This window comes from Balaenoptera acutorostrata, chromosome 13, assembly GCF_949987535.1.
Source record: "Balaenoptera acutorostrata chromosome 13, mBalAcu1.1, whole genome shotgun sequence".
Classification (NCBI taxonomy): Eukaryota; Metazoa; Chordata; class Mammalia; order Artiodactyla; family Balaenopteridae; genus Balaenoptera; species Balaenoptera acutorostrata.
The window spans coordinates 52,415,276-52,428,052 of NC_080076.1; the positions used below are offsets into that span (position 1 = coordinate 52,415,276).

General features: G+C 42.1%; 1 protein-coding gene across 2 annotated transcripts in view; it reads right to left on the reverse strand.

Moving 5' to 3' along the window:
- Positions 1-12,777, reverse strand: part of TTC39C (tetratricopeptide repeat domain 39C) — a 109,632-nt gene that overhangs the window by 18,460 nt on the left and 78,395 nt on the right. For both annotated transcript variants that reach the window (XM_057526586.1, XM_028162701.2), the window contains one exon: positions 725-818. In XM_057526586.1, the coding sequence (XP_057382569.1) occupies positions 725-818 (94 nt within the window). The remainder of the gene's footprint in view (positions 1-724; positions 819-12,777) is intronic.

Here is a 12,777-nt window from a genome sequence, read left to right on the forward strand (position 1 = left end):
ACTGGGCAGTTCTCAATCTTTTAGTCTGCACTCTTCTTTAAAAAAAGATTCAGGAAAACAATTCTGTCTACAGCAGGCAAGCAAGTGGCAAACAAATGCCTCCAAGTCTGTCTATAAATTCCTCTCCAGGAGGGGAGAAGCAGGAGGAAGCAGCTAACATATGCGCCAGGCACCCTGCCTCATGCTCACCCGGCTAATTTCATCTTAATTACGCAGCTGCTCCGAGGGCAGGCGCCTGAGCTCCAGGGGCTACTACGAGGGTGAGGGCTCCAAGTTAGTTGGCAGAAGAGCTGGAATTGGAATCTATGTGCCCAATTTTCTCCTAAGCCGTATTTTTCTACTTAGGTAAACATTGGTGGGAGGGAAGAGAAAACAGTTCTGAATTCTAATATCCAGTCCAATAAAATATTCACAAATGATTTTTACTCAATTAATTTAATTTTACCTATCATCCTAGAATCTAAATGTTATAAGGAGCAAAATATTAGAAAGAAGTAATGAGAATTCATTAAGTACCACTACTTGCACTATGGTAACAAAGTCCTATTATTATACAAGGCGGCAGGCATTTCACAAAGACACAAACTGAACAGCATTAACAATGAAAACATGCACAGGAATGCGTTAACACTGCAGGACAAGAAGCTGGACATTCAGCTGGACAGGAGCTATTGCATTAATACTATTTCAATGACAAGGGACTGGACAGACATTCGATACTTACCAATTTCATACAGACACACATGTTGGATTTCTCTCTGGTCTACTGCAAGTTCCAGAGCAGTATGGAAGGAAGTCAAGGCACTGTTGATTTGACACTAAGGAAGAAATGGAAACAGTTACTGGCCAAGATCTGTCATTAACAGTACGAGCATCCTAATTCAAAAGCATCCTTTCCCTTGGTAGTTAAGCAGATTAAGCAGTATAGAAGAGAGCGATTTAAAGATTTCTGGGAAAACGCCCCCTCTCCCCTCACATGGTTGTGAGCTGAACAGAGCACAGATCACTTCTCCCTCTGCTCAGGCAGAAGGACCCACCAGTGAGGGCTCGGCTCACACCACCCTCTCCCACAGCGGTCTCTGTGCACATGTGCACTAGAACTTGGTGTATTATCAATATAATGATTTGCTGATCTGGCTCCTTGGTCCAGGTAAGTTCGACAGGAGAGGGACTGCATCTCATCCTCCTGTATACACCCACCGGGCCCAGAGAGACTGGCAGTCGGTACTGCCCAGAGCCCGTCCATTAACCCAGCCTCAGCCTCTCCCCGTTCCGGGACCCCCTCACTCTCTACCACACAACTCGGTGCTGTTCTCCGAATGCTTCAGGTCATCACCCCTCTTCTCCCAACACTTCAGAAATTCTCAGGATCCAGATTACACTTCCGACTTTTGCATTCATCTAGCACTGTCCAGAACCCCAACAGACTCTCAAATGCCTGTCCCACCTTTTCCTGGTTAAATACATTTAGTTTTTTCTTCCATGAAAGATCTCTTTCAAAGTCTGCTGATCTGATGCCACAAGCACCTGGTAAGAGCACCTAAAAGGCACCATCAGGATAAAAGGGAGGTAAACTAAACCGTAAATGCAGCAACGACAGGCGTTAAGTATCACACATCAGTAATAATATAAATCCTAAATGTCCCGAAGATGCGACACAGCCTGCCCTCGCTGACACATGCCCAGGAGCGCTCCTTTCTCCCTCCCGCAGGTGCCAGCGCCTCCCTTCCCGCCCTACACTCAGCCCTGCTCTCTGTGCTTCCCTGTGTGCCTCCCTCTGCTACTCCCAGGCGACTCCCTTCCAAGGCCCCTGCTGCCTCTTCTCCCCCAGGGCAGCCAGGCTGGGGCATGAAGGGTCTTAGAAGAGGGGCTGTTGGCTTCCCTGAGACCAGACCCACCACGTTCCTCAGCTCCTTGAGTGATGCACGGTCACTGCAGGAGGCCCCAGGACTCCACACAGGGCACAGATGAGTCAGCAAGGACATCGGCAGGACAGTCTGTGACTCAGGAACACTGGAAGCCAAGTGACTCAGTAACCACGGCCATGGCTGGACCAGTAACTGTTCGTGCCCCATAGTAACACTTCACTCTGCTGTCAGCAAGGTTCAGACTGTAGCGTTCAATCCTGTATCACCACCCACGAGTGCTCGGAAGATACGGAAGGTAGCCGCGGAAGATACACATCATTGTATCACTAATTCCTGCTCTCAACTAGCTCAACACCTAGCTGAAGGGAACCTCACAGGAATGAAACAGGCCCCCAGCTCAGAAGTCAGACATTTACACTGATCATGAGCACACAGCCAAGATACCAAAGGTAAAAAATCAATCAATCTCATATGAAAAGGATGTGTGTGTTTAGAGAGATCTGGACATTCATTACTCCCATTTCTAACTTTCCCCTTTCTGGATCAATACTTCTTTCCCTGCATCACACATGCACTCAATTTAGCCTATTTGCACAGAATAGGGATTAGGGTTAGGGATTCTGCTTTTGCATGCACCTCCCCAGTTTCCCAAGTTAATGGCATTCAGCTATCACCCACAGGATATTTCCAGATGGGCCATCAATACCAAGCTGACCCTAGCTGGGGTTCAGTGCATGGCAGTGCAATGCCACGCCGCCCTTCAGAGGATAGAAAACTACTCGGTGAACATTTATCAGGCAACTACTGGGTGCCCAGGATGGAAGTGGACTCTGAAGCCACCAAGATGAGTCAAAACTAAGCTCTGAATGCAAGAAAAGAAAAATAGAAGCCAAGTAATACTTGAATCAACACTATTGCTCTTAACCCTTTCAAAAACTCTGAGATAGGTATGTATTAGTTCCATTTTCGGATGAAGAAACTGACGTTCAACGACGTTAAGTGCTCAGTCAAGGTCAGGGAGCTAGCAATTGACTAGTATTCAAATTCTGCTCCAACTGCATGCTTTCTTCTGGGAGAGGGATGCAAGTGTGATTAAGTTAAGGATCTGGAGATGAGGGAGAGTTCCTGGATTATCCAGGGGGCGCTAAATGCCATCAACAAGTATCCCTACAAGAGGGAAGCAGAGAGAGGGTTGACGCAAGCAGAGGAGAAGGCAGTGTGAGGATGGAGGCAGAGACTGGAGGGATGTGGCCACAAGCCAAGGAATGCTGGCAGCCACCAGAGGCAAGAGGCAAGGAATGGACTTTCCCTAGAGCCTCCAGAGGGAGCAGCGCCCTGCTGACCACCTTGATTTGGGCCCAGAGAAACTGATTTTGGACTTCTGGACTCCAGAATTGTGAGAGAATAAATTTCGGTCGTTCTAAGCCATAAACTTTGTGGTAATTTGTTACAACAGCCTTGGGAAACTAGAACAGTATACTTCCTTAAAGATGAAACTGTGAAGAAAGTCCCAGGCTCTTTGTGTTACAAGCACTTGAATAGAACTGGAAAGTCCTGGGACCACTTATGGAGCTTAATGGCATTACCCCAGGAGCAAGCATAACTACAAAATTAATTCTACTTCTAGTCTGATCACTCATTAAGGAAGTACAATGAACAGCCATTAAAATAGTGGAAATACAGTTCCCTTTGCACCAAAACAATTCAGAATAAAAATGATCTGTGGGAGTCTTCATGGTTACAAATTAAAACATCCACAACCCGGCAGAGAAAGGAGGGTTATCCTCAATTTGATACTCGATTCCCAGTTTAATTTTTAAAGAAATACACATACCCTGAAGAAAATATAGAAAATGGATTAGTATGAAGTCAAGAATTAGTACTATACAGGCTTTTGTCTCATGAATTGTGCGCTGATACACTGTGTCACAAAAACTACTTGAAGCCTCAGTTTCCTTGCTGGTAAAAGGAGAAAAAAATGTTGGCAAGCTTTATCTGCTTCCAGAGGAAGCCATGAAGAATAAAAGCACGAATCTTTGCCAAATTAAACGGAGCATATTTACTGCCAAATTAAAATCAGCAGGACTTACAGCTACAGCGCTGTCACTACAGGGATACTGCGTGTTTTTCCAGTTACTCGGGACTTCTTGATAGGTGTATTCTTAGGCATTTTATAACACTTACGGCAACTGCAAAAGGGATTTGTTTCTCCATTTTATTCTCCAAGTAAATGTTGCTGGTATGTAGGAAACCTGTGGATTTTTGCAGGTTGATTTTGTACATGTCACATTATTATACTCAGGAATTTTTATAATTCTTAATCTCTTTTTCTCTTGGATTTTCCAGGGAGATATTCAAACCATTTGCAAGTAACGATAGTGCTGTCTCTTCATTTACAATAGACAATTGTAATTGGGTAGGACCTCCAGTTAAAATACTGAATATTAAGCAAGCATAGCACGTATCCTTGGTTTATTCTAATACAAAGGATGTGTATACGTTATTATATAGTATATAAAAAAATATGAAAAAGAGGATGTTTTAATGTTGCACCATTAAATACAGTTTGCTGCATGTTTTTAGTAGATGCCCATTTTTACCAAATAGATTTCCTTTCTAATTTGCTAATAGTTTGTTTGGTTTTTTAAAATCTGGGCTGGGTAATGCATTTCATTAAATGCCATTTGGGCATCTATAGATAGGACTGAATGGTTTTATCAATGACTTCCTTAATGCCGGGGATAACAGGGATACAGTTCCTGAGGCTGAACCCCGAGTGCCTTTTTGGAATAAGCCCTACTAGATTGTAATATGGCATTTAAAAAATACGTTGCTGGATTTGATTTGCTAATATTTATTTAGAATTTCTACTTTCAGAATGAAGTGGAGTTTGTCTAGTGCTCTCCCCTGTAAGTTTTGGTGTCAGAATAATGCCAGAACTTGCAGACTGGCAGAAATTATTTTCATATTCTCTATGCTCTGGAACTACGTAAATAAATAGTTCACTCTAAAGCCATACCTTCCAACTGAATAATTCATTTGTTTAAATTACTGTAATATAAATTTTTTCTTTTAATGGGCACACAGTATAACGAAGAATGTTAAATACTGGTCAATAGTACCAGATTTCAGCGCCAACTTCATAACCTACACAATTTTGGACCTTAGGAAGTAATTTTTGTTTATACTCTCAGGGATGCTGAAATAAATGAATTCATGTGAATAAAATGCTCTTAGGAAAGGTACATTGTCTTTAAAAAATAGGTATTGTCTATAGGTACCTTGTCTCCTGTTAATAGCACTGGGAAATAAATCACAATATTGTTTTCTAACTTTTAGGACGAAGATGTGCAGTAAGTAGCAATTCAGCTTCTCACAAGTTATTTCAGAACCCTGGGAGAAATTCCAGATTTGTTTTTAATTAGTAATGTTTATTTTTTAGAGCAGTATTAGGATTATAGCAAAACTGAGCAGAAAACTCAGAGACTATTTTATTAAAAAATAGATTTTTTAAGAATGAAAGAGTTGTCAGTTTCTCATAATTGTGTTTCTGCAAGTTTCTTATTATGTTTAAGAAAAAAATGCTATTTCTTAGGAATATACAATTTTATGACTGCTACAGTTTAATTGTCAAGTACCATAAAGTTTTAAACCAGCTTTGTTCCATTTAATGCATTTTGCCCTCAATTCTTAAATTATCATTGCTGTCATTTTTTTAATTTATGTATGCCTGATATATTTTGTCTACTCTTTTACTTTTTACTTTTGTATCACCATTTAAATTTTTTTAGTTAGCTTGGATATTTATTTAGTTTGTTGGATTTGTCTTTTTTATCCTGATCTGAGAGTTATCTTTTATATAGCAATATGGTAAACATAAATGGATTTAGGTAACTAATACTTTTTATATTAATTTAACTTCTGTTTTTGTTCCCTTGACAGTTACTTTTTTCTTATTATACTATGTTTTGTTTGCTTCATCCTCTTCAGTCCTTTTTTTTTGGCCACACAGTTTATAGGATTTTAGTTCCCCGACCAGGGATCAAACCCAGGCCCATGGCAGTGAAAGCGCTGAGTCCTAACCACTGGACCACCAGGGCATTCCTTGCAGTCCTTTAGAAAATGTAAGTTGTCTTTATAATTCTGCTTGTGGTCACGTAGAGGCTAAAAAAAAAAAAAAAAAAACTAGAGAAATTCCATATTTTATCTAGCAGGTATAATCAGGAGCTGTTTGAGTTAAGATTCTACCACAAATATACAAGTGTGTGCTCTTGCCTGGAGAGACAGGGGACAAAGGAAAATGAAACACGTAATACAAAGGGATGGACAGACCACAGGCAACATTTTCAACCCAATTAAAAAAGATTAAGTTATTCTGAAGCTATTTCCACATTAATATATTTTTAAGGTCTTTAGAAAGTAAAGATCTCAAAGTACAAATATGAAGACACAGTAAGTATGAATATTTTTCAGAGTTAGCACCGTAATCTTGGGGTTACTAATGTTACATTCTGTTTCACTCAAAGATTTTCACTAGCAATACCAAGCCAAGAGGATTCTCTCAATTCAGCTACCTAGCAAAAGGTTCCATTTCTAGGGCTGCAAAAAAGAAAAGTGAACATGGAAACAAAGCCAAGTTCTTTCAGGAGCCTGGCCCAGACTCTAGTGCCAAAGGGACACCAAGTTCCAGACTTGCCTGAATCTAAAATGCCAAGACTCCGCTTCCCAAGCAAGCAGTTTCCTTCTGTACCACCTCCAAGTTGCATTTAACATTGAATGACATCACTAACTCACAAACAAAAAGGTCTAAGCTCAGAGCCAGTCTGCTGGTATTCAAATGATGCTGGTATCACCTAATTCTGTGGGTTAAACCCCAGAGCTGAGAGCACCGGGCAGTGGCAAACTGAAGGATGTTCGCCACTGCAAACATCGTTCCTGTGGACCCGGCTGCTGGGGAAGGCGCTGCCTGTGTGGATGGCGCTAACGTGCATTTGCTTTAGAGAATTTTCAGTTCTGTTAGACAAGTAAGCTTGTGAAACAGGCACATTCTCTCAAGATGTTTTAAGTAACTGGTCAGCAAAGAGTTTGTTAGACGCAGGCAGAATTCCCGAGATGTGTTAATACAGTAAGTACTTAGCAAGTGGAGCGTGTGTGTGTTTGTGTGTATGTGTGTGTTAGAAGAATGAAAGGGCGAAGAGATATCTCATACTCAAAAGACCAAACACACAAAACACACTAGTCAGAATACTAACTATACATGAGAACTGAATATCCATGAGGTCTTAAATCTGACCCCCCATTGGTGATGCCCATCCTGGCACCATGTGTCCTCTGCCCAAGAAACACCAACAAAACCCATGACGGTCCATCCATTTAATTAGCTGTGGCCAAGTGTACTCAGCCCTGTGGGTTTCTGATCAAGTGTGTCACTGGCCCAGGGCAACTCGCACCTATGGGCCCTTCTCTCCTTGTACCCCCTCTCCTGTCAGTGAGGAAGGCTGATGTGCAGAGTGAAGCAGGACACTGCACGTCGTGTACCCAGGACCCAGGTAGCATGGCCCTTCCACCCCACTTGCACCCTATCCTAAGAGTGTTAACCCATGCTACCTTTTCCCCCTCGGTCCTGGCTGTGTTTTACATTGATTTAGTAAGCCATGTGATTCAAGCCCATTTTAATTTGGCCTGTGAGTCTTTCTGTTCTGGGACCTCTGGGAGAACCTGCCGGGTAATATATTTGGAGGCTACCAGAGTACCAGTGACATCTATGTGAAAAGAAAGAGGAAAACTCCAAGTGCCTGGGAGGAGACACTCATTGCCACTGCTACCTGTTATGGGTTGAACTGTATCCCTCCCCCAAATTCATATGTTGAAATCCAAACCCCCAGGATCTCAGAATGCAATTGTATTTGGAGATAAGGTCTTTAAAGAGGTAATCGTATTAAAATGAAGTCTTTAGGGCAGGCCCAAATCCAATATGACTGGTGTCCTTATACAAGAAAAGGAGATGAGGACAGACGTGTGTGCATACAGAGGAAAGACCATGCGAAGACAGAGGGAGAAGGCGGCCTCCCACGAGCCAAGGAGAGAGGCCCCGGAAGAAATCAACCCTGCCCACCTTGAGCTTGGACTTCCAACCTCAGGACTGTGAGAAAATCAATTTCTGTTCTTTGTTATGGCAGCCCTAGGAAGCGAATACACCAACTAACTGTCAGAGACATCCTCTCTTCAGGGAGCCATTCGCCCCCTCTCCACCCTCATGTTTGTGGTGGGAATGGAAAGGGTCCTGCTTCTTGGAAAAATTTTCTGGTCTCAGAGAGAGTATGAGTACCCGAGCTAAGCCAGGTAAATCACAGCACCCACCCAGCTCAACACCCACCCCTGGAGTTTTTCTTACCAGTGATGAAGGTGGGCAGGTTTAGTCTCTGTCTGTGTGCGGGCACTCACATATCTGGTGCATCGGTTATTTCCTAAGTTATATTGTATAGTAATGTGTATAAATACTAAACTACCTGCCCCAAAGGTTTTACCAATTTACATACGTGCCAACGGTTTCTAAGAGGCCCATTTCCCTATACTTTTTCCAACACACAATGTTTTTAATACTAGCCAATCATTTTTCAGTGTTGTTTTAATTTGCATCTCCTTGATTGTATCCTGAGGTTCATATGATATTGGCCATTTGTATGTCTTATTTTATAGCTTGTCTGTTTAGGTGCTTTGACTATTTTTCTTTTTGTATGTTTATATTTACCCTTTTAACATGTTCTAATTTTGCAAGAGCTCATTCTAAATCAAGGATACCAACACTTAATCATTTGTTTCCTAACTTCATTTTTTAACTTTATCATTTTTTTATAATATATAAGTTATTTTGGGGTCAATTCTATGAATCTTTTGATCAATGTATGATCAATTCTATCAATCTTTCCCTTAATGTTTTGGTTTTAGAGTTATGACCGCACAGTCCTTGATGGGGGAGGATGGAGCTTTTACTACTACTATAAACACTGACTCTATGAATTCTGCATAATTAAGGAAAACTTCTCAAAATGCCATAAATATATGGGCTGCTCCCATTCTGACAAAAACCCAGGAGCTAGAGAAATAGAACAATGATTACAGCACAACTAAGTCGAAAGAGCAAGAGACCAGAGTGTTCATTCACTACACACACACACACACACACACACAACCTGTCTAGGAGGCAGGCACTGGTCAAGGCATTTGAGATAAACAGTGACCCAGAGAGACAAAGTCCCTGCCTTGTGGAGCCTCTGTTCTCCTTGTAATGTGGAGAGACAGACAAGGAGCAAATCAGGAAGACACCTAACGCCATGTGTCCAATGAGGATGAGTCTCTGGGCAGACACGAGGTGGGTGGTAATAAAGGGAACAGGGTGGGCATGGTGGGAGCTGGTGGTGGTCAGCTACCTGCAACCACCAGCCATTCATCTGGCCCTTGTCACTGTCTTGTACAATTACCTTTTCATGCATTGACACTGCTAACTGCATAATTAGATTATAAGTTCATTTTGGGACACAAGCTTTTTCTAGTTCTCTTGGCATCCCCCCAGAAGGCCTTTTCCATAACAGGCTACAAATCTCTGATTACCCACAAATAATGGAATACAGTAGTAATGTTTTCAGCACCTCCACACAAATGGACAGCAACCCCCTTGGAAAATGAGTTATGTAACCAAACAGAATAATGCACCAGCTGCAGAATTTCCTTGGTCTCTCAACAGTTAGGCACATGATTTTGACAAAAATTTGTGATGGAAAGTGCTTTATACTGAATTTACAACCAAGACAAGATTCTGTCTAAATAGGAAAAGCCCTGACCAAGCACCATGTGCTTAGTTAGCACTTAGCTGTATCCATGTTACATTATTTAAGGCTGACAGGGAAGGCACTGTCCTCTTTTTACAGACAAGGACACAGGCTCAGAAAGCTCAGCCAGCCAGGAATTGGAAGAGCCCATTTTGAGCTGAGCTACACTATAGTGCCTTTTAAAACTGCAGAGAAGGAATTTATGAAAGATAGCAGTAAATTTAAAAGAAATATGTTTATGTTAAAGGCACTATCAAAGAATTTTAAACAGTGAAAACGATAATGCAAAGAATTAACTCAGAAAAACAAAGACTATAGAAATACAGAAAAATGAGTCTACAAAGAGTCATACTACTCAAAATAAGACAGCAATTCAAGATAAACAGATAAACCTGGAAAATAGATGGAGAGGATTAATATCCATACAGACTTTTATGAGAGAAACAAATAGAGGCCATAATCAGGAAAGTGACTTTGAAAAGTTTTCCTAGAACCGAATGACATTCTCTGTGAAGGAAGTCAAATGGGCAAGCTGGTATGTGGGTTTTTCCAAAGAGGAATTAAAGACAAATTGTAAAAAGCAGAAATAATGCCAGGTAGTTAACAGTTCTGAAGATTCAAGATCCACGAAAAATTTTTTAGAAAAGCTTTGAGAAAATTCTTTCCTTTTAAAGTGTACAATTCAGTGGCTTTTAGTATATTCACAGAACCATGCAATTTGTAAGCTGGAAGAAATCCTAAAAATCATGTAGCCTAGTGTTTCTCAAGTGTGTTCTACTGAATGCTTCTAAGTCTCACAGGCTACAGTATGAAAAAGAATTTTCCTGGCCAATTAACTTGGGTAAACACGGCATACTTGCAGACTCTATCTCCCTCGTGATGCAAAACTAAAGTCTCCGAGAAGCCCCAGGATATCCTGATTTAAATGACATGGAACCTCTTTTCATGGAACATGTACTAACTAGTCCATCAAATCAGTGCTCCCGGTAAGATGTTTTGGAAAAACACTGATTTGTTCCAACCCCCCTGATTTTCCAGGTAAAGAACCAGAGCCAGAGAAGACTGGCTTAACTGAGGTCTCACTGCTCTTCCAAACTGACGTGTGAGCGACCATGTGGAAGTAGAGAGGGTTTTCACTCTTCACAAAACAGCCAACACCAAATCTTCAGACTTTCAGTCCAGTGCTCCTTCTACAATGCTATGCGCCCAAACCTGAAGGTCTGAAGCAGTATGACAACAAACTCCCATAGCTAACAAGTCCTCTATAAGAAGCCACAGAGAAATGAGGACTAGTACACAAAACAAAGAAATGCACAGATTTAGGAAACCAATGTGCCCACACATTGAGAGTCCAACATCATAAAGAAAAACAGAAAAGTTCAATATGATACTATGAGAAAATATAGAATTTCAAAGATGAGTTCTGGACACGGGTAGGTAAAAGCAGGGGACACTATTTCCTAAAACTAGCTCTGTGCCACCCGGCAATGGGAGTTTGCTGTACACTTACTGTCCTCAGGAGAGTGAGGAACAAAGACATGAAACACTGCCTGCGTGGATATGTGAACCCATGTTGAAAATGGCAGACAAGTAAAATACAGTGATCATCTTTTCAATCAAACATTAAGGAAAAATCTACCCCCGAATAAGCAAGCAGAAACGGAAACAAACAAGAACAATAAACACAACCCTGAGAGCAAAGGAAAACAACATGCGTGCTTCATATACACAATTAAGTATGAACAAGAAAGTCCTCTATGAGAAGGGAGGTTGGGATTGAGAAACAAAATCAAATCATCTGTTGCTTCCGGGGTCACCCCTACTCCACCCTCCTCTCTCCACCAAATGCTCCAGCCCCAGTGAGCCTCTATCTCCCCATTATCTGGCCTTTTCTTGGATCTGGGCTTGAATGCAAGCTCATCCCCCATGCTCTCACCTCTCACCTGCAAACTCCTACAGACTCTTCAAGAGCCAACCCAAATACCCCCACCACTCCTGGGTCATCTTTTCCAGGTGTGAGGGTTGCACCATGGGTGAGCCACACCATGCTTTCCCTTCCCATAGGCCTGTTTTTATGTTTCTCAAAGCCTGGCCACATCTGCATCTGCTTACATGCCTGCCTGCCATGTGGTCCTGCTCTCCCCCGGGGCATGAGCTCTGTCCCTGTGGCTGTTAATGCATCAACCCCAGCATCAGCCCCAGCAGGGCTGTGGTCATGTCACTACACCAACAAGGACCCACGCTCAGAGCCCCGGGACAGCACGTGCCTCCCAGATTACCACCTCCCTAAATCTCAACAGGGAAACTACGCCCAAGGTACCAACCAGGGGCCCCACCTCGACAAGGAGGGAAGTGAGGCTGAAAGAGATTAAGCGTCTCGTCCAAGGTCACTCAGCCAAAGTAGAGGAGCCAGGACTCAGCCTGGGCAGTCGGCCTCCAGAGCTGAGCCCTTAGTCATGATCTGTATCTTATTATATCACAATATCACAGCCCCCCAAACACTCTCAGTTAACCAATGAAATGCAAGCTGAATTTCAAGGAATACAACCGAATCCCGAAACAAGAATACTAATACTTCACTATTCTAATAAGACAAATATGATAAAGTATTAAGAAAATGAACTATAAAACAAGCTAAATGAAGAAAAACTAGAAATAAAATGGAAGTAGAAAATGTATTGATAAAAAAATCAAATCTCTTTCTATAAAAGCCCATATGATAATCTAAAGCCCAATCATAAAATTAAGAAAACAGGGCTTCCCTGGTGGCACAGTGGTTGAGAATCTGCCTGCCAATGCAGGGGACACGGGTTCAAGCCCTGGTCTGGGAAGATCCCACATGCCGCGGAGCAACTAGGCCCGTGAGCCACAACTACTGAGCCTGCGCGTCTGGAGCGTGTGCTCCGCAACAAGAGAGGCCGCGATAGTGAGAGGCCCACGCACCGCGATGAAGAGTGGCCCCCGCTTGCCGCAACTAGAGAAAGCCCTCGCACAGAAACGAAGACCCAACACAGCCATAAATAAATAAATAAATAAATAAAAATTAAAAAAAAAAAGAAACTTGCTTTTTAAGAAAACAA